Source organism: Ambystoma mexicanum, chromosome 8 (assembly GCF_040938575.1).
Source record: "Ambystoma mexicanum isolate Mex_15411 chromosome 8, UKY_AmexF1_1, whole genome shotgun sequence".
Lineage (NCBI taxonomy): Eukaryota > Metazoa > Chordata > Amphibia > Caudata > Ambystomatidae > Ambystoma > Ambystoma mexicanum.
The window spans coordinates 1,193,018,107-1,193,045,912 of record NC_090929.1 but is presented as its reverse complement, the minus strand read 5'-3'; the positions used below and the strand labels follow the sequence as shown (position 1 = coordinate 1,193,045,912).

Genomic DNA, 27,806 nt, shown 5'->3' with positions numbered 1-27,806 from the left:
GAAGGGATGCCGGGAGTCTTTTTTGAATCTTAAGTCGGCTGTTCTTCTACAAGGGATTCTTGGTTCCAACACTTATCTGAAGAAATGGCTACAAAATCCAGCATGGGAGCAAGTTCAAGCCCACCAATGGTAAGGGTCTGTACAATTCAAGCAACCAGTAGCTGTCCAATTCAGGGACAACTATTTGTTTCACTCATGCCTCACACCCAGACTTTCTAGCACCACAGATGTGATATGATATTTTATTTATATTGCGCTCGTACACACGTGTTTCAGAGCGTGACCAAGCAAGGGAGGGAAACAAAGGAGAACAAAAACAACGATCTTACTAGGCCCGGTGACATTGAGAGCGTGCAAGTGCATGGAGAAAGGAAAAGGGTGAAGTGCATGTAAGGAGGAGAAGTGGAAAGTGCATAATAGAGGGGAGAAAAGAATAAATAATAAGTGAAATAAATCAAAAAGTATAGGCAATGACAAAAGGTGGTAGTGCAGCCAGCAAGTGGCAAGTGCATGATTAGTCAGATAGGGTATATCTGAGTAAGTGCAGTAGAAAAGTGGGGCACTATGGGAGTACAGCTACAGATTCCAGTGCAATGGGTGGCCTGGAGGCAGTGCAGGAGGGAGGCAGGGAGAGCAGGTACCTGGGCCAGAAATACACAGGGTGGACAGGTGCATGGTCCCCAGAGAGAAAACAGGTCAGCAGGGGAGAAGAGGGGCAAAGGCAGAAGGAAAGAGGAAGGTCTTGAGGTGCTTCCGGAATCGGAGATGGTTCTATTCAAGTATGAAGGTGGCAGGGAGGCTGTTCCAAAGGGAGACCCCAGCCGAAGACAGATCTATCCCCAGCTCGTTTCTTTGAAAAACGACTGACCCTGAGGGAATTTGAAGTAGTGGAGCGAAGGGCTCTGGAGGGTAGGTATTTATGGCGGGATAGCTGAACCAAACAGTCCTACCCACTTGCTGGGCCACACAAAGGCATCACTACCCTGTGAAAGCTGCAGCTTTGCTGAGCAAGGCCATGACCTTATGTGGGATTTCCTGCCAAGCAGGAAGCAGGCCAAACAATAATATGGCCAAACAACAAAAGAAATCTTGTGGCATTGCCATTTTAGGGTCCTAGCCACGTTTAGTAGCTATAACCAGAAAACCTAAATGTGCACAGTAGAAATAACAAAAAAATGTACAAATATAATTGCTGTTACCAGCTTGTCTTTAGTCACATATAAAAAGTAACTAAAAACCCCAAGTGTAAAAGGCTAGCGTGAAACAAAGGTATCCCTTTTGCACTGCATTGTAAGATGCGGTGTGCAATGTTAAGTTACAAAAATGTAAAAGATAAAAGGGAAACAGTTTCCCAGTACTGATAGTGTGAAGGTCTGATAATTTTGCCCATAACAAATTAGCAAAAGGCAGGGGAAGTAAAGCTAAGGCTTTATTTAAAGGGATGGTCTAGTAAAAATGTTTATTTAAAAAATAGATAGGCCACATAAAAAAAGAAATACTAGCATCCTCCGTTTTAAAACTTCCTATGTAAAATTTTGAGTTATTCAAGCTCAAAATTCGAAAAAGCAAGCACAGGGGCGCAGCCATTTTGTGAAATGGAGGCCCTCCTGTGCTGGCTTTTTGCTTTTGCGGCACTAATGAAGGAAAAGCCAGCCAGCTGTAGTAAACAAAGGCTACCGCTGGGTGGCTTTCCCTTCATTAGTGCCGGGACTCGGAGGACGCGGACCGGAGACCAGAGCAGGAAAGCTGCAGCTGAATCTCATTAAGTGCTATTTATTTTTTTTACAAAAAATAAGCACTAGCTGCAGTTTTTTTCCTAAGTTTTCCGGGCTGGAGGAGCCCGGAAAACTTAGAAATAAAACCGCAGCTTTAAAAACGTTGTATTTATGTTTGCGGTCGCCTTTGAAGCGACCGCAAACATAAATACAACGTTATTGTGTTGGAAAACGCTGCGGTTTTTCTTTCCAAGTTTCTCAGGCTCCTCCGGCTCGGAGGAGCCTGAGAAACTCGGAAAGAAAAACTGCAGCGTTTTCCAACACAACCGCGTTGTGTCTGCCTGAATCTGCTTTTCCATTTGGGGCTCTCGGGCTCCCCACGGGGAGCCCGAGAGCCCCAAATGGGAAATCAGCTGCAGGTAGAAACACTACGCGGCATGTAAACATAACCGCGTGTGTTTCTGCCTGCTGTGGCTTTCACTTTGGGTCTCCGGTGGGAGCACCGGAGACCCAAAGTGATAGCCACAGCAGGCAGAAACACACGCGGTTGTGTTGGAAAACGCTGTGGTTTTTCTTTCCAAGTTTCTCAGGCTCCTCTGAGCCGGAGGAGCCTGAGAAACTTGGAAAGAAAAACCGCAGCGTTTTCCAACACAATAACGTTGTATTTATGTTTGCGGTCGCTTCAAAAGCGACCGCAAACATAAATACAACGTTTTTAAAGCTGCGGTTTTATTTCGAAGTTTTCCGGGCTCCTCCAGCCCGGAAAACTTAGAAAAAAAACTGCAGCTAGTGCTTATTTTTTGTAAAAAAAATAAATAGCACTTAACGAGATTCAGCTGCAGCTTTCCTGCTCTGGTCTCCGGTCCGCGTCCTCCGAGTCCTGGCACTAATGAAGGGAAAGCCACCCAGCGGTAGCCTTTGTTTACTACAGCTGGCTGGCTTTTCCTTCATTAGTGCCGCAAAAGCAAAAGCCAGCACAGGAGGGCCTCCATTTCACAAAATGGCTGCGCCCCTGTGCTTGCTTTTTCGAATTTTGAGCTTGAATAGCTCAAAATTTTACATAGGAAGTTTTAAAACAGAGGATGCTAGTATTTTTTTTATGTGGCCTATCTATTTTTTAAATAAAATTTTTTACTAGACCATCCCTTTAAGCTAAAAAATGTATAACAGGTTAAAAAACAAAGCAAAACGATTGGAGGGGGGATTCTATAAACACCATGGAAGGAGAGTTGCTAAAAGAGAAATCTTTTCTAACAAGTATCAACCCGATGCTCAGATTTAGTCAAATCCAACCCGAAAGACGAGCCTGAGCCACGATTAACGTGCAAGGCGGGGTTAGGAGCCTTGTGTAGAAAGCAGACAAAAAAATGATAAGACATTCACTACGATAAAAGACATGCTGTTCTGGGTCAGCCCAAGATGACCATCGTTTATTTTCTCACGTATCATGCCGCCTAGCTCATTGATCGAGGTGAGGTGTTAAGTAACATACGGCCCCTTCACTGAGCATTTCTATCCAAGAGGAATGTGACATCAGGAATAACAAAGTTACTCACTGTAGTGACTACCTTACTCCTAAGTCCATAGTCCCGTTTCCTCCATACTTTTGGGACGGGACCAGAGCACTTTTCGTAAAAAAGCATCAAATTGAAAAATGTGTCCTTCTCTTTTTAAGGGGAGTACCGCTTGCGGCCGTAACCCCGCCCTTCTTAGCTCCACCCCACACATCGCCCTTCAGTCCTTTTCTATCGCCAGGTCTGAGACCATTTAAGCAAAAATAGATGATACTTATTAGAGGGTACGGCGGGCGGGCGTATGGAGGAAAGGGGACTGTGGACTAGGTGTAACGTAGTCAGTACGGTTAGTAACTTTGTTCTACTCCTACGTCCCGTCCCCTTTCCTCCATACTTTTGGGAGATTACCAAGCACTCCTCACAGGAAAACGGGTGGATGGAACTCCCTTACTGAAAGAGGTTTTTAAGAACTGTCTGCCCGAACTGAGCATCGGCTCTGGAGCTCAGGTCTAAGCAGTAATGCTTACAAAAATCTGATGGGGAAAACCCATGTGGTTGCTCTGGCAATGGTTTCCCAGGGAACATATTTCTGGAAGGCAACGGCAGCCGCCTTGCCCCGCACAAGATGGGCATGAATTACCTTTGGAGGCTGAAGGCCCTGAACGGTAGACGCCTCCGAAATAAAGGAAGCAATCCATCGGGAGATAGTTGCTTTCGAGGCCGGCTTTCCTTTCGGGTCTCCGAAGGTCACAAAGAGCTGGGAAGAGCTCCTCAGTTTAGATGTCTATCCAAATAAAACTTTACAGCTCGTCTGAAATCCAACTTATGCAATAATCTGTCAGCATCTGAGGCCGGGTCTGGAAAGAAAACGGGTAAGGAAATAGACTGGTTCAGATGAAAAATCACCTTTGGAAGGAAAGAAGGATTGGTCCGGAGGACAACCTTATCCTTGTGAAAGGTGAGGAATGGATGTTCTACAGACAAGGCTTGAAGCTTGCTTACACACCTTGCCGAAGTCACCACAATCAGAAAAGCCATTTTCTACAAAAGAAACTTCAAGTCCACCGTAGCCATGGGCTCAAAAGGTTTATGGCATAAGGCAGGGAGGACCACATTCAGTTCCCACTTTGGATGCGGGTTGCGCATAGGTGGATAAAGATGCAATAGACCTGCAAAGTGTCTTTTAATGACAGGGTTTGCCAATGAAAAAGAGCAAGAGTCCGTGGACAGGTAAGCAGCGATAACCGACAAATAAGTCCTACAAGGCAAGACATGTATGCCTGAAGTTGCCAGATAAGAAACGAATGACAGGACTGTGTCGTTGGTAGCTTCTCAGGGGTCCAGCTGCTTTGCTAAACACCAGTGACAGAAACTGAGCCATTTGCTCCTATACTGAGACCGCATTGAAGGTTTTCTAGCCACCTGGATAACACACATATTATCCGCAGACAAGTTGAAACCTATAGATTTGAACTCAAGTACCAGGCCGCCAAGCTGAATGATTGTGGGGAGGGGTGCCACATCTGCTGATCGCTTTGGTGAAGCAGGTTGGGAATCAGCGGAAGCCTGATCAGTGCGCAAACTGACAGATGCTGAAGCTCCTAAAACCAGAATCTGGCTGGCCACCACGGGACTATGAACAGGAGAGTGCAATTCGTGTTCCTGAGCTTGCATAGCGCCTGGTGAATCAGAGGAAGAGGCGGGAAGGCGTAGGCCCTCATGTTGTGCCACAGAATCTCCAGAGCATTCCTAGGGGAAGAAGCTCTGCGCCCGTTCCTGGAAGCATAAAGAGGAAGTTTCCTGTTTGATGACGTCGCAAAGAGGTCCACTTCTGGAGTGTCCCAATGGTGAAAAAGGTCAGAGAGGATCTCCCTGTTCAGTTCCCACTCGTACCTGACCACCGCTCGTCAGCTGAGAGAGTCTGCAGTCACATTCAGCTCGCCCGGAATGTGCACAGCCAGCAGTCAAACACTGTGCTGAATGGCCCATTCCCAAATCTGAATGGCTAGATCTACAAGGGGATGTGACCTGGTAACCCCCTGCTTGTTGATGTAAAACATGGATACCGCATTGTCTGTGCGGATGCCGAGTACTTTGTTCACAATCACTGGCTTGAAAGCTTTGAGCGCCAGGAAAATCGCCAGAAGCTCCAGATAATTTATGTGAAATTGTCTGTCCTGTGGTGACCCTAGGTTGAAAACCTGAAGATGATCCATCGTTGCGTCCCACCCAACAAGGGGGGAGTCTGTAGTAAGGGTCGTTTGAGGGGAGGGCTCCTGAAAAGGAGCACCCACCGACAGATTGCTGGAAGATGACCACCATAGGAGATCGGTCATCATGTAGGGTGGAACCAGCATCATTTTGGTGTCGGGTCCACTGCCTGAAGCCAGGAGCTCGAAGAGCCATATCGCGTAAATCGCATCTTGAGACGAGCAAGCACGCAGGAAGGCAATGAGGCCTAGAAGCTTCTGGAACCACCAGGCCGACATGCTCTCTGACTGAATGAAAACTTGACACGTGGTTAACAGATCCGCCATCCTGTCCACAGTCAGGTACACTCTGCAGTCAAAGGTGTTCCAACAGAAACCCAGTAATATCAGGTCCTGAGAGATCGTCATGGAGGATTTCTGCCATTTCACAGACAGCCCAAGACCGAACAGGAGCTGAAGGAGAGACTAAGATTGCTCAAGGCTTTCACTGGACAAGGACTGCACAGAAGCCAGTCGTCCAAATATGGATAGACATGAATATCCTGTAGCCGTAGAAAAGCTGTGATGACCGGCATCATCTTCGTGAAGATACGCGGTGCTGAACTGAGACCAAAAGGGAGAGCTCGGAATTGAAAGTGCTCCTCTCCCAGGGAGAACTGTATATATTTCCGATGCAGACTCCAGATCAGGATATGCATATACGAGTCCTGAAGGTCCACAATGCTGAGCCAGTCGCCCCTTGAAGAGAGGACTTTTATTTGGCAGGGCGTGATCATCTTGAATTTCTCTTGGGGAAGAGAAAGGTTGAACTGGGAAAGGTCTAGAATGGTGCGCAGGCCAGCCTGGTTGGGTTTGGGCACTGTAAACAGACGAGAGTAGAAGCCCTCCGCTCGTTCCACTAGGGGAACAGGTTCCACCGCCTTGAGGTCTAGAAGCTTATGGACCTCAGCCCTGACGGAGGGCGTCCCCGACTGATGAAAGGGAGGATTGAAGGGCAGGGTAGGGGGGAGGGGCAATCGGAAGCCTGCCCGAGCGATGGACAAAACCCACCGGTCTTCAGTGATGGTTTGCCACAACTCCAGATGAGAGAAGATTTGTCCTCCCACCAGAGTCTCGTGCGAGCGCCAAAAAATATAATTTTGCAGACTTTTCAGCGAAGAGACTACCTGTCCCTGTTTCTGTCTCTGACGGGAGCTACCTGTCAGGGATGGGGTTGGGGGGTCAGCTCTGCATGACCTGAGGTCCTGGAACCCTCTGAAGCCTGAGGAGGACAGAGACTGGGATCCAGATCGCTGAGCTTTGACTAGGGGCTTCACCAGCACTGACAGAGACTTGGCAGTGTGCGTGCTCGCCTTAGTTTTTTTGCGCTCGTCATCCGTTGAAGAATGAAACCACTCTTTTCCGTCAAAAGGCAGGTCCAGAACTTTATCTTGTACCTCCTTTGAAAACTTTGTTGCATGAAGCCAAGCTTGACGAGACGTGTCCACCCCCAACATAAGGCCTCGAGCTGAATTTTCGACATTGTGCGTTGCAGCCTCCAGCATATCCTGCGCCCATACTCAGGCGTCTGACAAACCGCCCTTAAAGTCTTCCAGCCTGTCCCCAGGAATAAACTCCTGGGGGTCCGCCAAATCCCTCCACAGTTATATATTCGCCGCCGCCAAAATTAGCTCTGCATTAGCCTGATGCAATTGCAGCGCCGCGTTGGCAAAGACTTTCTTGGCCAAGGAGTCGAGCAACTTGTCTTACTTGGCCAGAACTTGAGCTGCGGCAGCAAAGGTTGCAGAGGCCGGCTTGGATTGCAGAGTGGTGGCCGCAACCGCCGTTGAGGAAGGGAGCGGAGATGACGCCAAGGCTACTCCCTCGGAGGTGTGAAGCCCGTAACAGATGTCAATTCTCTTATTTATATGCAGCCCAGTGTGGGGTTTATCCCAGACTTTGCTGGCCTCGGCCAGAACGTCCTTCTGAAGGAACAGGCTGGTGCGTTCCTGTGGAGACAATGTGAGCGCCCCCGAAAGCACCCCTTCCTGCGGAGTGAGTGCCTCAGGTACTGGTATGTCAAGGAGTGACATGTCCAGAACCCTGTCGTGGAATGCTCTTACAGAGCAGGGATGGTCCTCACTATCCTGTTCTGCCTGAGGGTCATACAGAACGTCAGGATCGGCCGGTTGCGAAGTGACCGGCATCAAATTGACGTCTCGCTCTGCTGGAGTCTTGTCAACCCGGAGACAGCAGAAGAGGTGGAGGCAGGCCGGGAGGTAGAGGTGGTACTGCTGCCGGAACAACAGGTGGCATGACTGGAACTGCCAGGGCAGGATGCGGCACAAGAGAGCAGATCTCCCTAAAAAGGCCTTTAAAGTACTCCCTTATGGGATCAGTGTTCATAAGACTCTGAATCTCTCCAAAAAAGGCATCCTCTGCCGAAACTTTAGGAACCGGGATGGGCAGAGGCTGATCATGAGGGGCATACCCCACGAAAGTAGTGAGGAAGGCTGCCAAGAGGGGCCGCCACCAACAGGGTCTACATAGACCAGTGGGACAGAAGCAGGAGGAAGCGAGACCATATGCGGTAGTGGCATCCGAGCGCACCAGTCATAGGAAGGGCTGAACGGATTCACACCGTCCCATGGACAAGGTTGTCCGCCAAAAAGAAGTCTTCCAGCACCCGCCTTCGATAGCGTGGGTGTGAGGGAAGAATCCAAAATGGCCACCGTAGACCACGCAGGAAGGCCCACCATTTTGTGAGCATCTGAGGAGAACTGCGTCACATGTGTGGATGAGGCAGGTGACTCCACAGATTGGTCAGGGGACTTGATCGAAACTTTAGCCTTGACACAAGGATCCTCGGTACTATGGGGCCTGGGATGTTTACTGGACATCCTGTCGTGACCCTTTGAGTTAGCCTCCAAGAGAGGAACCTCGGCCAAGCCAGTAACAGAGAAGAAACGGTCAGCAACCTATCCCTGTGCCCCCTCAGCAGAACCGTTAACACTGCGAGCGCGGGAAAGTTGAGGAATCCACCTCACAGATAAAACCTTAACAGGTCTCAGTTCTGTCGGTACACACCTTAGCCTCGATAAGAGGAACCTCGGAATGGAGTCCGGTCTTTATAGCTCCCCCCGAGACGGGCCTCAATCCGTGGTTCGGTACAGAAAGCCTCAACGCAGGCATCAAGGCGCACCCCAATGTCTGTGTGGGAAGCTCCAGACAAGGAGACCTCGGAGCAAACTCCGGTACCCAATTCCACAGCACGATTAGGCTGGCTATTAGCACCGGATTGGCGAACCTTGGATCGTGATCCGGTATCAGCAGGCACCTCACGGGAACCCTCAGAGAAAACCCTGGTACGCCTATTAGGCCTGCGAGGCACCTCAGGAGAAACCCTGGTAGCAGAGCTTTTGAAGCCCCTCCCAGACCTGGAGGACCCTAGGAAGGAGTCCCCCAGCCTGGGTGCCCTGAAAAGTAAGGAACTTACCGGGCGTTTCTTCTTTCCGTCGATGAAGAGTTGAAAATGCAGTAAAGGAACTCTGGAAAATCTCCTCCCACTAACGAAGACGACGCTGAAGTGCCCGGATTGAAAGGGAGTCACAGAAGAAACACGAGTCCCAATGGTGATCCGGTCCCAGACACTCCAAAAAGAGAGAATGGGGAACCGCCCTACCAAAGCGACGTTCACAAGAGGAACAAGCGACAAATCCCAAACGATCCGGCATAGACTGAGGATTATCCGACCGCAGAACCGGAGCAGGCGAGAAGGACAACGGGAAAAGAAAAATCTTACCGGTGATGCAAGTGCGTCCAGCCCCGACCGCGTGGATAAAAGGACTGAAGGGCGATGCGCGGGGTGGCGCTAAGGAGGGCGGGTTACGGCCGCGTGCGGTACCCCGCGTAAAAAGGACACATTTTTCAATTTGATGCTTTTTTACAAAAAGTGCTCCAGTCCCATCCCACAGGACGGAATGTCACAAAAGTATGGAGGAAAGGAGACGGGAAGTAGGAGTAAGGAGATTCGCCATCTCTGGAAAACAGAATCTGGCTCGCCAATAGGGGGCTATGCAGAGAATGATGCTCCTCAGAATCTTCTTTATAACCTTGTGGATCATTGGAATTGTAGGGAAGCATAATCTCTTAGATTGTTAATGATATGATATTTATAACACACTTAATACCCAGAGGTTTCTAAGCACAGACCCAGGGATCGAACCTGTGGTGCTCCGTGTCGTCTTGTTTCCAAGGCGAGCACGTTGCTCCTGAGCTATCCTCCCAAGACATAGACCTAAGAGCTAGAGCATCTCCCAAAGACTGAGGACCTGGAATGAGGCAAGAGAGACAATTGGTATTGAGATTCGGGGCACTTCCGGAGGGACTTTGCATTTGTGGTTGTCTTGTGTCAAGATGCTGAGGGAATTGGCCTGTGTTTTGCTCTCTTTACCAGATGGCAAGCAATGAGTAATCTAGTCTGCTGATTGGCCCACATCCACAACAGAACAGCAAGACTGCAAAGGTGAGGGGATGTTATACCCACCTGCGGTAGGTCAGAATCAAGAGAGAGACACAGTGCAATGTTATCTGAATGGTTCTTTATTCTTTAACAAAAACAGGGCCTAAGCTAACCCCAAGCTTAAGATTCTGGGCCCTACTCTACAAATAAAAAGTATAAAAAAGGGTGCTTGTCATGATGTCTTATATAAATAAAGTCCCCAGTTCAGAATCCTATTATAACCTGAGTTCTGTCCCTACCACTACAAAGGCTAAAACACAAACCTAACAAAAAATACTTTGGGCTTTTGCCCAAATAAAAAGAGACAGTGGTTGGTTTCTGACCCCCACCCTAGTTTTCTCTTGACCATAGGCTCCTTGTCTTGGTGCACAGTTCCACAAATGCACTGAGCTTTGAGGGTGAAACTCCAAGCACCTGCTGAGGGCTAGATCTCAGCCACTTGCAGAGACCAGACCAAGAGGGATAAAGAGAACCAGGAGCCTGCTTATGACTTTATCTCAATAACCCAGATTGATAGAAATCAAAGAGTTCTCCCCCCCCCTCCTCGCACCCGACCCAGAGTGCTACATTCGAGTCAATGGGAGGAGAGATCATTTTGAGAGAGTTAATAAAGGACCTTGACTAAGGAGGGCAACTCCTAGCTGATAGGTGACGATAACACAGCGTAACAGAAATTCTAAAGAGGGGAAGAAATACTTGCTCATAGAAGTGTCTCAAAAGGAATGGTAATCAGCCCAGGAAAGCAACCCATGGCCAATGGGTGAAAATATCTGAGACTGACCTCAACTCTAAAGCAAGGGCAGTACAAGCAGCGAGCTGAGCGCAATCCCCTTGACACTACGGTGTAGCCAAGAAGTATACCAGGTGCTATGTTCCAGAGACTGCCTTAGAAAATATTAGTGATGTCCAGCATAGCGTTGCAGTGATGTTGAACTTCACCAATGACGCCTGTTTGTTTTGTTGATCCTTTGTCACAATTCTTAATTTTCGTACTTTAAAGACCAGAGAGTATTCCTCAATTAGGTTACAATTATTTTAAAGGTCATGAGAATGTACAGTTATTAAAACAATTATAATTTTTAGGCCTGCACGTTTTGTCATGATAACAATAAGATATGCGGTCACTGAAGTATTTACAAATGCTTTACTTTTCGCATACATTACCTGACAACTGTAATCTGTGTCTAGACCATCCCAAAGGCTCATGAACTGGGCCTTCATCATAGCTGTAGCTTCATGATCACTGCTCGACCGACTTCGGAGGAAGGAATCTAAATGAAGGGGGATGCTTGTTAAGTACATTATGAAAAAACAATAAAGGAATAGCCTTGTCCCTTCAGTTCAATTTAAAATGCAAACCATTTTCAACACCCACACGTAAAAAACACTGGAAGGTGTTTATGGGTAGAGAGGGGGTGAGCTGGACGAACAAGTTACTTACAAACTGGTAATGGTCCTTCGACTGGACGTTCCTCCAACGTAGTCCACATCTTTGACATGTAATGTCCACAGATGTGCTGCTTCGCAAATTCTTCGGCAGAGGGAGTCCTGCGTCGATGGCGCTGGGTCGATATCCCTCGAAGGCCTCCGTCAAGGGTGACCTCATTGGATGTAATAAGTAGGATGCACGGCACCCGTAGCCTCAGTTCATGTTTTTTCCCTCCACCACATGTGCCATAACCGCACACCAAGCCTCCATGACTGCACATAGCCGTGTGGGAACGCAAGCTGAAATAACATGGGAAAATCCTCAGAGGGTTGGGCTGGGAGGGCGATGTGGAATACGTTGGAGGAACATCCAGTCGAAAGAACGTTACCAGTTGGTAAGTAATTTGTTCTTTGACAGACTCCCAAAGCAGTATCCGCGAACAGAGGAGGGAGAAGAATTTGAATATACCCAATCAGATGGCATAATAGAGCACTGCTTTACCAAAGGCCATATCTTGACCATGGAAAGTATCCAGGGAGTAATGCTTGACAAAGGAATGGATGGAAGACCACGTTGCAGCATCACAAATATTCTTAACAGAAACTCCCCTTTGAAGGGCTGTGGATGTAGGCACGCCCCTGGTAGAGTGAGCTCGCAAACCCTCAGGAAGGTCCTTGCCAGCCAATCTGTAACATTCAGCAATGGTGAGGATAATCCACCGGGTCCATTTAGTAACAGCCTGGACCAATCGGTGTCCAATGTCCAATGTATCCCACAAAAAGTTGGTCGTCCACTTGGACCCTGGACATCCTAGAAATATAGAAGCTCAAAGCTTTCATAGGGTCCAACCTATGGAGTCTCTCCTCTTCCTTACCAGGACGAGGAGGATAGAAAGCAGGAAGTACCACCTTCTGGCTCAAATGAAACTCAGACACTACCCTAGGTGGAAAGGAAGGACGTACCCTCAGTACAACCCTATCCCTGTGGAACACAGTAAAGGGTGGCTGAGACGAAAGTGCCTGCAACTCGCTCACTCTGTAAGCAGATGTAACTGCAATCAAGAAACCTGTCTTGAAGGTCAAAACAGTCTCAAAGGACAAGAGAGTAAAGGTTCAAATGGAGCACCCATCAAGAATTTCAAGACTAGATTCAGATCCCAAACCAGCACCTGAAAAGGTGACGTTGGGAACACATTAGAAAGCCCTTTTAGAAACTGGGTAATCAAAGGAATCTTAAAATAAGAGCATTCTTCAGACGAGCGCTTGAACATAGACAGCGCTGCCAGGTAGCCTTTAATGGTACCCGCTTGAAGACACTTGTGGGCCAAAGAAAGAACCATCGGATAGGAACACTGAAAAGGATCAACATTGTGTCCTCTGCACCAGCCAAACTTACGCCAACGGTAAAGGGATTTGGTTGCCGGATGCCTGTCCGAAAGCAACACCTCCATGACATCATCCAGGAGGTCCCAATCCTTATATCTCAACCTTTCAGAAACCAAGCATTAAGGTTGAGATTGTTGACCTCTGGATGGAGAACCCGACCCACCTCGCGTGAGAGAAGATCCTCTCTGTGGGGAAGACGCCGTGGAGGACAGATGGACATTTCTAGAAGGTCTGGGTACCCCGCTCTCCTGGCCCACTCCGGAGCAATTAGGATCATGTGGGACCCGAAGCTCTGCAACTTCCTTAGAACTTGAGGAATGACGGTGACCGGAGGAAACGCATACAGAAGTGGGAATGACCAATCCACAACAAACGCGTCCCATAAAGCTCCTCTCGTAGGAAATTCCCTTGAGCATTATGTCTCGCACTTGCGGTTGGCACCCCTCAAGTGGGATCCCCAAAGAGCAAAGATCTCCTGAAGGACTTCCTGAGCCAACTTCCACTCGTGGGAGACCGCGCTCTGCCTGCTAAGGGCGTCGGCCGCTGCATTCTCCTCTCCGGCCAGATGAACTGCCAAGAGTGAGATTCCCTGGTGTATTGCCCAGAATCAGAGCTGCATCACTTGCCTGCACAGCGGGAGCGACCCTACACCCCCTTTTTGTTGAGGTAATGCATGGGCACTGTGTTGTCTGTCATGATCAGGACACTCTTCCCACGCACAAACGGCAGAAAAGCCTTCAGAGCTAGCCTGATGGCTCTCAGCTACAAAAGATTTATGTGAAGTCTGGACTCCGACTGAGACAACGACCGCTGGCGGTCAGCTCGTTGGAGTGAGCCCCCCCATCCTTTGAGGGAAGCATCAGTCACTACCGTCACCTCCGGCCACGGTTGCCAAACAGCTCTCCCATCATCAGATTCCCTTCACTGGCCCACCACAGAAGATCCTGTGAGACCGTGAGTGGAATCTGAAGGAGATCTGACATTGTGCCCGAGAACTGGGACCACTGCGTCCTGAGGGCCCATTGAAGGGATCTCATCCGCAGTCTGGCCTCCGGCACCAGAAAAAAAGCAGGATGCCATGAGGCCACAACCCCAACTTGTGAAGGGAGTGGCAGGTGAGGCTGAAATGCTCCAAGGCCTGTTCGGGAGAACGCGCTCGGATCAGCCAGTCAAAGTAGAGGTAGACGCGAATCCCACCTCTCCTGAGATGCTGCCACCACCACCATGAGCCTGGTGAAGACCCTCGGGCGGAGGTCAACCCCGAATGGCAGAACCCAAAACTGAAAGTGCAAGCTGCCAACGGCGAACCTCGGGTATTTTCTGTGCTTTGGATGGAGCGGCACATGAACATTAGCATCCTGCAGGTCCAATGACACCAACAAATCTTGAAGTCGAAGGGCCTGAAGGACCTGAGAAAGATTGTCTGGAACTTGTTCAAGCAATGCAAGTCCAAGATGGGTCTCAGTTCTCCGTTCTTCTTGGGAATCAAAAAATATGAGTAATACCAGCCCTTGTTCCTCTCCCCCACAGGCACTAGTTCTATAGCGCCTTCCTCCAGCAGGGTCAAGATTTCCTGCACAAGGAGTGTTAAGCAAAATTGCAGGCAGTACCCTCTGGGACCACTACACACAATAATGACTACAGGTGTTAGCCAAACCAACCTTTGGGATAAGTCTGTGCCACACAGTTTTTGGTAGCGAGCTGAGCAGCCAGGCTTACCTCTTGAGAGAATGTGAGCAGTAGAAGTAGTAGAAACATTAAGGGGACTCCAGGCAAAGGAATATCCACGGCCGTGCTGGCCGGGATATATAAACTTGTACATGTAACAGACCAAATGGAGGCAGTGCCTACAGTAAGCCTATTCTCTTGCAATACATAAAAACATATGTGAAACACTGTAAAGTGAAAGAATTCAATTCACTGCCATAACATATATGAAAAATAGATATCTTTTCATTCATTGAAAAAATGTATCAACATTTTCTAATGTATCAATCATAAAAACACTGTAGAAAAATAGAAATAGAAAAAATATATAATTCACAAGCAGTTACACAGAGGACATTCAATAACAGTGGTTCAAGTAAACACCTATACTCAAGGTTTCTTGGTAAAAACACGCATTAATTTATTACACAATCATTTAGAAAACATTTCACTAGGAGAAGGCAACTTAATAATATAAACAAATATGGGATACATTACTCACCGTAATCGTATTTCTGATGCTTGTATCTGCTTAGATTCACATGCTGTGCATAGGCCGACATCTAGTGGAAGCTGTGGAGTATTACAGTTTGTTTTTCGAAACTCGAAAATGGGCGTCGACACAGGGCGTGCCAGTAATACCATCCCTAGTGTGACATCCACTGTACCCAAGATCCCTCACGCGTCTAGGATCCTCAGATGATATTTTTTCTGACATGAGGTAGCATGAGGAGTAGCGTGAGTACAGATAATCCAAGCAGATAGATAGAAAGGTAAGACTACAAGCAACCATGCGCCTTCTCTCAGAGGGGAGGAAGGGTGGGTTTCATGTGAATCTAAGCAGATACAAGCATCAGAAATACGATTACGGTGAGTAATGTATCCCTTCTGAGGCTTGTGGAATCTGCTTAGATCACATGCTGTGCATAGATTAGCGAGCAGTACCTGAAGAAGGAGGTGGGATGTGAGAAGGGTCATGAGCAAATAAGTGTCTTAGAACCGCTTGTCCCACTTGTGTATCTGCCTTGGAATGGGTGTCAATGCAGTAATGCGGAGTAAAAGTGTGAATAGAGCTCCAAGTAGCTGCTTTGCAAATGGTGTCAAGGGGTACATTTGCAATGAAAGCCAGAGTGGCCCCAATGCCTCTAGTAGAGTGGGCTCTTGGCGTGAAAGGCAGAGTTCTTTCAGAGAGTGAGTAACACAGCTGGATACAGTTAATAATCCACTTCGAGATGGCACCTTTAGAGACGCAATCCCCCTCTCTGCCTGTAGCTACGGAGACAAACAGTTGATCTGTTTTTCTTAGCGGTCTGGTTTTATTTACATAGTAGAGGACTGCCCTACGCACATCTAGGGTGTGTAGTTTCACCTCAGCCGAGCTTTGAGGGTCCTGGAAGAAAGCCGGAAGCTCGATGGACTGGTTTACATGGAATTTTGATATAAACTTAGGTGAGAACCTAGGGTGTGTGCGTAAAACCAGTTTGTCTTTATGGACAGTAAAGAAGGGATCCTGCACTGACAGAGCCTGAATTTCACTGACCCTTCTTATAGAAGTAATAGCTACTAAGAAGGCCGTTTTATAAGTCAGGTGTTTGAGACTGCTTTTATGCATGGGCTCGAAAGGGGGGCCCATGAGCTTGGCTAGCACCACATTAAGGTCCCACCCTGGTGGTGGGTTTGAAATAGGAGGGTGAAGTCTCTTTACTCCTTCCATGAAGGCTTTAACTACTGATACTTTCCACCACGAGACCTTGCTATGGGAAGTGGTGTATGCCGACAGGGTTGCCAGGTGTACTTTCAATGAGTTAAAAACCAATCCTGCATCTAGCAGGTGGAGCATGTATGTAACAATAGTGGAAGGAGTGCAATCAACTGGGTTGATTTGTCTACTCTGGCACCAGATAACGAACCTCTTCCACTTGTCAAAGTAACAGTGCCTTGTGTTTGGTTTCCTAGATTCCTTTAGGATGTCTATACACCTCTGTGGTAAATTGAGATGTCCAAACTCTATGACCTCAGGAGCCATGCTGCCAGGTTCATTTAGTTGGGTAGCTGGTGCACCTTTTGACCTTGGTGCTGGGACAGTAGGTTGTACCAGGCTGGAAGTTTGATGGGCTCGCACACCGCCATCCTGCATAGGTGTGGGAACCACGGTTGTCTTGCCTACATGGGAGCAACTAGGACGAGCGTCATCGATTCCCTGTTCATCTTGTTCACCACTTTCCTGATGAGGAGTTGGTGGAAAAGCGTACACAAACATCCCATACCAGTTCATCCACAGGGCGTTCCCCTGGGAGTCTGGTTGGGGGAACCTGGATGCAAATCCTGGGCATTGTCTGTTTTCGCTTGTGGCGAATAAGTCTATAGTGGGGAAACCCCACTGAGAGAAGATATCTTCTACGACCTCTCTGTGTAGAACCCATTCGTCTTCCTCTGGGAGGGAGTCTCTGCTCAGAGCATCCGCTAGGGAATTGAGCTTCCCTGGAACATGTTGTGATGACAGGAAGATGTTCCGTCTGAGTGCCCATATCCAGATTTTCTGGGCAAGCTTGGACAGATTTGGCGAACGAGTCCCTCCTTGCTTGTTCAGGTAGAACATGGCTGTTGTGCTGTCCGTCCGGATTTGCACTGACAGGTTTAGTAGGTGGGGCTCAAACGCTTGAAGCGCTCCGAATACTGCCAGAAGCTCTAGCAGGTTGATGTGGTTCTTGGCCACTGAGGGGGACCAGAGACCCTGAGCTGTGTGGTGGAGATGGTGAGCTCCCCACCCCGTCAGATATGCATCGGTAGTGACTACTGCCTGTACTCCGGGATCGTAAAAGGGTTTCCCCTGTGCGAGATTCTCTCTTGTCCACCAGTGAAGGCTTTGTACTAGTGTTGGCGAAACGACCACTCGATCGTCCCACTGACCACTTGCCTGAGACCACTGTTTCGCCAACCATTCCTGCATGGGACGCATGCGCAGGCGCGCGTGGGGGACCAGGTAAATACAGGACGCCATCATTATTTGGCGACCGGACTGATAATGCGGAATTTGCAGTAGTATATTCCGAATTCTTTCCTCTGAAGGAAAGGGCAACCCCTCTTGAGTATCTAGGATTGCTCCTAGGAACTGTTTGGAGGTGCTTGGCACCAGGCTTGACTTTTTCTCGTTGATTGAGAAGCCTAACTCGTAGAGGAGGTCGATAGTCCTTTGAATGTTTGTCCTGCAAATTACTGGGGTTTCCCCCGTTATGAGCCAGTCGTCCAGATAAGGGTACACCGGGATTGCCTCCCTGCGTAGGTGTGCAGCCGCCACCGCCAGTACCTTGGTGAATACCCTTGGTGCTGAAGCTATCCCGAAGGGCAATACCTTGAATTGGTAGTGTCGACTGTCCACCTTGAAGCGCAAGTATCTTCTGTGCACTGGGAACACAAGTATCTTTCGTATCCAGGGTTGCCATGTAATCCCCCTTTTTTAGGAGGGGGGTTACCTCTTGTAGCGTAGTCATACGAAACTTTTGGGGCTTGACATACTTGTTGGCAGGCCGTAAGTCCAATACTGGGCGCATTGTCAAATCTTTCTTTGGCACAAGGAAGTAAGTTGAATAAATACCCTTGTTTACCTGGTGTCCCGGGACGAGTTCTATCGCGTCCTTTTCTAGCAGAATGGCGGAGAATCTTCTGAATTTCTAAAGAGTGTACTCTTTGTCGTGGAGGATGGTTCCGGGGACGCTGCAGTAGTTCTATACAGTACCCTGTGGATACTGTTGACAGCACCCATCTGTCTGATGTGATCCCTTCCCAAGCCTGGGTGAAGTTGGAAATGCGTCCCCCTACTGGGGTTGCGTGAGAAGGGACCCTGAACTGAGCGTCACTGCTTTGGTGGAGGTGTGCCGCCTCCCTTGCTGGGGCTGCCTCTGCCTTTACCACAACCTCTCCTATTACCCCTGCCGTAACCCTGGGTAGACTATTGGTTGTTGTTCCACTGTGTACCCTGCCCCTGGGAATAGTTAGATCCTCTCTGGGAATTTTGGCCGCGTGGGCGACAAAAATGACTATTCCCTCTCCCGTTTAGGGGGTTTATTGATTAACTGGCCAAGGGACTGGAGTGTCTCGTATTCGTCCTTGGCATTCTTCAGTGCGTCTTCGACCGCCTTACCAAACAACAGATCGGCCTCCACCGGTTTGTCCAACAATGATGCCTGGGTTTCTGCCTTAAAACCAGACTGCCGTAACCACGCATGTCTCTTGATAACAGTGCCTTCTGCTATCAATCTGCCTGCGTTGTCCGCGGCGTCAAAGGTTGCTTTCAAAATGCAACCAGACACGGCTCTACCCTCTGAGGAAATCCGAGCTAACTGGCCCTTTAAAGGTTCAGGAGCAGAGGCTATGAGTGCCGCTACTTCTTCCCACTGATGGCAGTTGTAGCTGGCCAACAGGGTGGTGGAGTTTGCAATCCTTGCTTGATAGGCAGACGTTGAGGCTACTTTCCTGCCGAAACCATATAGGTTTTTGCTCTCCTTGTCGGGAGGAGCTTCGGACGATGACAAGGGTGTTCCAGCCCTCTTACGAGTGTTAGTGACAACGAGGGAGTCTGGCTTCAGATGTCCTCTTGTATAGAGAGGGTCAGACTGGGCTGCCCTAAAATGTTTTTCAACCCTGGGATTGACTGCTCTGGTGAGGTTCGGGTTCACCAGGGACGGGGCTATTCTTCACTGAATGGACTTAAGGATCGGGATGGTCTGGGCAACAGGCCTCCTTTCTCCCACTAACTCCTCTGCGAAGTCCCTCTCCTCCTGGACACCGTGGGTGTCAATATGGAAATGTTCTGCTGCACGTGCGAGAACCTCGTTTAGGAGGGGTTGGTTATCGACAGGGGAGTCGGTAACCGGGGCTTCGTTTTCTACCGGGGAATCTACTCTGTAGGTTTCAAGGTCTTCCTCTTCTTGGTCCTCATCATCCCCATAGTAGCCCGTCCCGGTTTGCTCTTCTACCATGCCAAATTCTTGGTCCTCACCAAAGGAAGCCTCTCCTTGATACAGTGAGTATGGTCTTGAGTATGGTTGTACCTCGAAGGGGTCTGTAGACCTCATCGGTGTTTCAAACCGGGGCTTCTTACTCGGGGGGATAGGATCATTAGAGCCTGAGGGTGTCGCCCCTTGTGGATCATACGAAAGGAAATGGTCTGGATTTTTATCGTAAAAATCAGCCAAAGAAGACATCATTGACATGACATCTATGTCTTCACTGGACCATTTTTTGGAACTGGGAATGACTCTCTCAGCAAGTCTCGGGGATTTATCTTGAGTAGATTTGCTGGTTTTAGACATATCAGCAGACCAGGTCTTGTCTGTCTGTTTAGGGGGAGTGGTGTGTTTCACAGGTGTGGAAGAGTGCAAAGGCTGCTTCTTCTGCTGTTTTCCCCCCTCCCCGTGAGTGGAAAAATGTTTTCCCTATCCTTTTGTGGCTCCGGAGGTTTTCGATGCCTGGCGTCGAGGATCGGGGGTAGGGTCCCTGTCCTTCGAGCGTGGGGCCTCGCTGATTTTGTCTGCGGGCTCCGACTTCTTGAGCGCGGCCTGGGGGTGGAAGTCGTCTTCGTCCTCCGACGATCGAACTTCTGTTAGCCTAGGGAGCAAGGCACTCTTGGCAAGAGTGGATGATTGCCTGGAGTCATGCGGCGATCTCGATCGAGAACGCCCAGAGGACACCGAATCGGACCGTTTGTGCCTCTTTCCGAGAACTCAATGTTGTCGAGTCTCGGTTGGACTTCGTGTGTTTAGTGTGTGTGGTGTGTGAAGCGCTTGTGTCGCTGGGGGTCTTCCCTATAGCCGCCCTGCCAGACGACCTTCCGAAGTCGGGGACTTGCGCTCGGCTGTCTTTCGACGCCGTAATGCCCTCGCCGTCTGAAAGTACGGCGTCGCTGCCGTCGCTGAAGACGCCCTACGCTGCCATGGCCGCTTGCCTGGCGTGGTGGGCCCAACGCTTTGTCGAACGGTCCTTAAGTGTCTTAGGTTTAAACCTACTACACGCTCTGCAGTTCGCTTCAGGGTGGTCCCTCGGCAAGCAGAGATTGCACGTGGCGTGCCTGTCGACCCAAGGGTATTTGCGATTGCACTTGGGGCAGAATTGAAAAGGGGTACCCTCCATACGCACCTTGTGGCAGCGGGCTGTTAAGTGTAGGAAATGTATAAGGTGTACCTATATACCAAGAGTGTAGAGTATGTACAACCCCCCACTCGCCCTACTTGCAGGGCCGAGGCCAGAGGCCTTCCAAGGCCCGGGCCGAGGCCAGAGGCCTTCCGAGGCCCAAATCCGTCGTGCAGCAGCCGACGGTCGATTTCTTCTCCAGCCGGCGTCGAGTGTCGAAGTTCGACGTTGGGATGGGGAAGGATTTAAATAAATTAATATTTTAGCAAAAGTATGGCTAAGGCCAGGGGACTCCGCAAAATGCTTCCTACCAGTATGGCGGAAAAAAACAATCTGAGGATCCTAGACGCGTGAGGGATCTTGGGTACAGTGGACGTCACACTAGGGATAGTATTACTGGCACGCCCTGTGTCGACGCCCATTTTCGAGTTTCGAAAAAAAATAATAATACTCCGCAGCTTCCACTAGATGTCGGCCTATGCACAGCATGTGATCTAAGCAGATTCCACAAGCCTCAGAAACTTCAATACAAAGCTGTAAGCTTTTGAGGCAGTTTGAGCTCCCCTGAAATAGGAGCAAAAAGGCAGTTCAATTACTTAGCAGTGAGAAAAAAGGACAAAAGTAAGTAGACTAGATCACATATACTTTCTAGGCAGTGCAAATTGTTTCAGTTCACCAGAATAGTTCAATTCAAGTCAATAGGCCAGGCCTAAGTCAATGGGCTAGTGTTCTGGATAGGAAAGAGCAGTTCTGGTATCAAACGGTAAAGTCTTTGCGAAAGTTCTTAGAAATAGTTTAGGCGAAAAAGGATCATACGATGGGTCACAAGCTGATTAGACCTGTAAATTGGGAACGTTTCACAAACTTTCACCGCGAGAGTGGCTTTCTCTCAATCGGGTTGGCACAGTACTTTTGTATGAAGAAACAAATGCTGCTGAAGTCGTGGTTCCTGGCAGGTCCTGCAGATCTCGCTGTTCCTGAGCCTAAGTCATGGGGACAAGAGGGAGGATGTCGGGGACACCTACACTGCACGGGATCATCAATGAAAGCAAACAAAGAACAAGTTAAATTTCGGTAGAGGGCGCCGTGCGTCGGTGTCGTCGAGTCGATGGTCCCTCGAAGGACTCCGTCGAGGGTGATGTCATCGGGTGTATAAGTAGCACTCGCGGCGCACATGGCCTCAGTTCTGTTTTTCCCCCTTCATTATTGATTTTTCACTGTGTAGACTGTGCCGGCAGACAGGTATTTGCCTTGCGAGAGTTGGAGTGGCAATAACCCGGAAAAATCTACAGAGGGGTAGGCGATGAGGAATACGTTGGAGGAACATCCAATCGAAAGAACGTTACCAGTTGGTAAGTAACTTGTTCTTCGAGAGGATTGTGTCCTCCAACGTTTTCCTCATCTAAGATAGACTCCCAAAGCAGTATGGACAATTTCTCTGGAGGGGGGGGATTAGATTTTTTCGATACCCTTAGATGGCCGAATATAGTACTGCTTTACCAAAATTCAGCTCCTTGGACTGGGAAGCATCCAGGCTATAGAATTTTGAAAAAGTATGCAGCGAGGACCAAGTTGCTGCTTCACAAAGGGACCTTATAAGAATACCTCTTTGTAGGGCTGTCGAAGAGGCGATGCTTCTGCTGGAATGAGCCCTTAAATCTTCTGGTGGGTCTTTTTGTGCTAATCTGTAGCATTCTGAAATATAAAGCACAATCCAGCGTGATATTGTTTGTTTTGTCACTGACTGACCCAATCTCTTTCCTGTGTATCCAATAAACAGTTGATTGTCCACTCTAAGCTTAGAAAGCCTTGAGATGTAAAAGCTTAAAGCTCTTTTCGGATCCAACCTGTGTAACCTTTCTTCCTCCTTACTAGGATGAGGTGGAGGATAGAATGCAGGTAAAACAATTCTCTGACTTAAATGAAAATCAGATATCACTTTTGGTAAAAATGAGGGTTTAACCTTCAACACAACTCTGTCCTTATGGAACAAAGTATAGGGTGGCCCAGAATTCGCTCACTCTTCTTGCAGATGTGAAAGCAACTAGGAAAGCAGTTTTCTATGTCAGTAATCTTAATGGACAAGTGTACAAAGGCTCAAAAGGAGCGCATATTAAGAATTTTAGTACCAGATCGAGATCCCAAATTGGCACTTGAAAAGGGTAAGGAGGAAACACATTAGTGCGTCCTTTTAAGAATTGCACTATCAAAGGAATTTTGAAATAGGAGTATTCTTCCGACGAGTGCTTGAAGATGGAAAGCGCCGCAAGATAACCTTTAATGGTTCCAACATTTGGACCTCTATGAGCTAGGGTCAGGAGGAAGGACAGTACTTCCAGAGTAGAACATAGAAAAGGATCGACATTCTTTTCTCTGCACCAGTTGCAAAACCTTTTCCAACGGTATAGAGACTTGGTTGCTGGCCTTCTTGCCGAAAGCAACACCTCCATGACATCATCGGAAAGGTTCCAATCCTTTTATCTCAGCCTTTCAGATACCAAGCGTGAAGGTTGAGCGTTTTGACCTCTGGATGGAGAACCCCGACCCTCGATTTGAGAGAGGAGGTTCTCTCTCTGAGGAAGACGTACTGGGGGACAGATGGACATGTATAGAAGGTCTGGGTACCACATTCTCCTGGCCCAATCCGGGGCAATTAGGATTATGCGGCTCCCGAAGCGTCTCAGTCTCCTGATGACCTGAGGAATGGCGGGAATCGGAGGGAACGCGCACAAATGTGAGAAATTCCACCCCACCACGAACGCGTCCCCCAGGGATCCTCTCGGGGGACATTCCCTTGAGCAATACCTTTCGCACGTCCGGTTGATTCTGGTCGCAAATAGGTCCACTTGAGGGGTTCCCGAAAGGGCGAAGATCTCTTGAATGACTTCCTGAGCCAGTTCCCATTCGTGGGACACCGTGCTCTGCCTGCTCAGAGCGTCTGCCGTCATATTCTCTTCCCCGGCTAGGTAAACTGTCGTTAAAGAGATTCCTTCTTAAATTGCCCAATACCAGGCATTGCCTCTCTGCACAGAAGTAGTAACCTTACACCTTCTCTTTTGTTTAGATAATGCATGGCCACTGTGTTGTCCGTCATTATCGGGACATTTTTTCCCCTTGACAGATGGCAGGAAAGCTTTCAGCGCTAGTCTGATTGCTCTCAGCTCCAGAAGGTTGATGTGTAGTTTGGACTCAGATGGAGACCAACGACCGCTGATTGTCAGATCGTTGGCATGAGCTCCCCACCCCTTGAGTGAGGCGCCTGTCACTTGTGATCTCGGGCCATGGTTGCCAAAAAAGTTCTCCCTTCAGGATATTCTCTTAACAAGTCCACCATAGAAGATCTTGACGAACTTTGTTCGGAATCTGGAGAAGATGCGCCATTCGACCTGAGAACTGGGACCACTGAGTCTTTAGAGCCCATTGAAGGGATCTCATTCTCATACGTGCCTCTGGCACAAGAAAGATGCAGGATGCCATGAGGCCGAGTAACCTTAAGAAGTCGTAAGCTTGAAGATTTTGGGCATTTTGTAATTTGGAAACCATCTGAAGAATGTCTTGAGCCCTCGACCTGGGAGGCGAGCTCTTTCCCAGGGATGTGTCTAATACAGCTCCTATATATTGAAGCCGTTGAGAAGGTGTCATTTGGGACTTCTTGAAATTGAGGGAGAAGCCCAGTCTGTGGAGGAAGCGACAGGTGACCTTCAGGTGATCTAGTGCCTGTTCGGCAGAACGTGCTCTGATCAGCCATTCGTCCAGGTAGGGGTAGACGTGAATCCCCCCTCTCCTGAGGTGCGCTGCCACCGCTACCATCAGTTTGGTGAAGACCCTCGGGGTGAAGGTCAATCCGAATGGCAGGACTTGAAACTGATAGTGTGAGTCGCCAACTACGAACCTCAGGTATTTTCTGTGCTTGAGATGAATAGGCACATGAAAATAAGCATCCTGGAGGTCCAATGACACCAACCAATCCTGGAGTTGAAGGGCCTGAAGGATCTGATAAAGGGTAACCATCTTGAACTTGTCCTTCCTGAGGAACTTGTTCAAGTTTCTTAAGTCCAGGATGGGTCTCAGTCCTCTGTCCTTTTTAGGGATCAAAAAATACAGGGAGTACCATCCCTTGTTCCTCTCTGCTGCAGGTACCGGTTCTATAGCACCTTTCTCCAGCAGGGTTAAAACTTCCTGCTGTAGGAGCGGGTCTGAAAACTTCAAAGGGTGTCTCCTTGGTGGATTGCTTTGAGGTTGCGTTAGAAAAAGAAGGCAAGACCACCAGGGGGCGCAGGGATGCACTGACACATCTGCACTCGTCTCCTCCGAAGGGCGCCGTCAGCGGACCCTGAGCCCCCCCCAGAACCCCAGGAGTGAAGTGCCGACCCCCACGGCAGCCTTCTGACGACTCGGGGCACCCGAGTGCCCCAACTCCGGTCTCCCGACGGGGAGTTTTGGCCGAGTTCTGGTCCTCTGGAGCCAGGAGGGTGAGAGAGCCCCACCTCCCCCAGCGTAAGTAACAGAGCCGCGGCTCAGGTGGGGCCCACGGGAGCATCCCCCCGCCACACCGGACCTCACTGCGGCAGATCCAGCATCCCCTGGAGCCCGAGCGGGGAGCCGGGAGGGAGAGTGAGCCCCGCCTCTTCCAGCGCTGCGGCCCCGCATGAAGCACTGGCGAGCCGCGGCCTATGTGAGGCACACAACACCGCAGGACGGCGCGGAAGTGCGCCCCCCCCCCGGACTTCGCTGCGGGGGTTTCCAAGCCCATCTGAGCCCGGGCGAGGCCACACAGTGCTCCGGGCTGTTTTCCCCTCCTGGAGCTACATTCTGGGGCTGCGTGCCGGCGGGATGTGGAGCTCGCGCAGGAGCGCACACAGGAGGCGCGGTCTGCCTCCTCAAGATCTTCAGCCCCCTCACCACCCGCGGGGCCAGTCTTCATCGGGGGCCCCCAAGAGCAGAGGCCCCCACTGGGGGAGCGAGAGCGGGCACTCCCCCCTCACAGGGGTGCCCACAACAGTCCCTCCACCCCTCCCCCATCGGGCCTCCCTGGATCCCACACAGTTTAGGAGATGTGCAACGAGAGCTCTGTGGCCCCCACAGGTGAGGGTGCCCCAAATCAACAAACAGCATCATGGGCAAAGGGATCCTCTCCTGGGCTAACTGCAGCATTTGTCTGACCCCAAAACAGTGACCACAAAGACCGCTTGTGCAGAGGCGACCTGATTTCCAGCTGGGACGGGGAGCGATAGGCCCTTAGCGGCCGTGGCCTGGAGATTCGGCTCGAGCAACCCCCCGCCCTAACAGTGAGTACAACGTCAGGGCCGCATATAGGGAAGTCCCCTCGCTGCCCTCCCTTTAGTGTTGTTTGGTGACCCGGCGGCGCTGCCCACTAGACCTGGGGCATTCAGGTGGAGATCTCGTGGAGATGGTCTGGGGGGGGGGGCCTATGAACTGGAAGGAATCCCTGCAGAGATTTCGATGCTCGCTTGCCCCCAGGCTCACCAACTCGCCCTTTGATGGCGGCCCCGACACATCAGGAATTATCTGATACTAGCACAGTCACCAAAGGCATGGCTGCCCTCCTGGACGAAATCAGGGGCTTCAGAGCAGACATAGCGGTACGGCTGGACACCCTGGACAAAAAGGTAGATAATATAGAGGACAGGGTCCAAACGCTCGAAAACAACACGGCCTCGAATGACATTTTTGAGACGCAATTCGACATGCGCCTATCGGAGCTCGAGAGGAGGGAAGAGAAATGCTCCCTAAAACTCGAAGACTTAGAGAATAGGGAACGCCGCTGTAACCTGCGTTTTTTGGGCTTCCCTGAGCGTGAAACGCAAATGGACATTATCAAAGCTGTTAATGCTGTGGTGGGATCATTCTTCAAAGGCGCGAACACGACTGAACCAACTATTGACAGAGCTCATAGAGCGGGTGCAGCGAACAGAGGCTCCAGATCCATTCTCGTACGATTCCATTATTTCACGGAGAAAAGCAAAATCCTTGAACTAGCACGCAAGAGGGGTCCGGTTGATTGGGAGGGGCCCCGGATCTCGGTGTATCAAGATCTGTCCGCCTTTACCCTGGCAAGACGTCGACTCGGCTCACCGCTGACGAAAATGCTCCAGGCCAAGGGGGTCCGATACAGGTGGGGATACCCATTTTCACTCTCCTTCGAGCTGGAAGGATACAAGTACGCCCTGGTCACGGAGGACGATATTCGTAGGGTGTCGGGGGAACTCCTGGATGAACCAAACATGGAGGTGGGAGAGCAAGAGCACGAGAGCTCTGGTTGGCCCCGGGGGGACAAAGGCTCCACAGGAGAGGCGTAAAGTTCGAGGCCACAGGAAATTTAGAAGAGTGGCACCGATATCCCCTGGTCAGCCTAACACTTGAGGTGCCCCGGGAAGCTTCACAACCAAGTTTGTACATGACTCTGAATGGGGGAGCACTATAATTGTTCATAATCTGAATGCGACAGGGGGGTGGGGGGGCTCAAGTTGTTGTTTTTGAAGAGTTCAAGAGCCCGGAGGGGGGAGACGATGGTGGCCTGGCTCAGAGACAGGATGAAGCCGCTGGTTTAACAGGCGTTCAGGGGGGAGGGTGGAGGGAAAAGTGGGGGTTTGTTCATTGGGGATTTAGTTGCGACAAGCCAAGTTTTCTGGTCTATTTTGTAACTTTAGAATTGTTTTTTGACTGCAGCAGGGTGCGGAAGTATTGCGGGAGCACTGTAATTTGTTGCTCCACGGAGTGAATCATGAGCTTTTACCATCGCTATGATGGATGATCCATTCCAATTTTTGACAGTGGGGTCGTAAAACGTACGGGGGCTCAACTCTCCTTCTAAGAGGTCGTTGTTGGTGAGAGAATTTTCAAGGCTCCGGCTCCATTTCCTATTCGTACAAGAAACACATTGGGTCCGGGGCAAAGAACCAAGGTTAAGGGCTAAAAACATTGACCAGGTGTATGTAGCGTCCTTTCATGCAAAGAAACGCGGAGTTGCCCTACTGGTCTCTCCCGGGTCCCACTTTGTGGACAAAGCTCAGAGGTCAGACCCGGAAGGACGATATATCATGGTCAAGGAGGAGGTGAGGGGCCGGTTGTTTACCTTGGTTTGTGTATATGGCCCCAAATGAGGCGCAGGATGGCTTCTGGGAATGGATGAAAGAAAAAATCATAGCATTTTCCGAGGGTACTCTATTGGTGGGTGGGGATTTTAACATGGTTC

At 49.6% G+C, this 27,806-nt stretch overlaps 1 protein-coding gene across 6 annotated transcripts in view; it reads right to left on the bottom strand.

The window, feature by feature from the left end:
- ATAD1 (ATPase family AAA domain containing 1) overlaps window positions 1-27,806 on the bottom strand; it is a 791,357-nt gene that overhangs the window by 352,504 nt on the left and 411,047 nt on the right. For all 6 annotated transcript variants that reach the window (XM_069611287.1, XM_069611289.1, XM_069611286.1 and 3 more), the window contains one exon: window positions 11,105-11,211. In XM_069611287.1, the coding sequence (XP_069467388.1) occupies window positions 11,105-11,211 (107 nt within the window). The remainder of the gene's footprint in view (window positions 1-11,104; window positions 11,212-27,806) is intronic.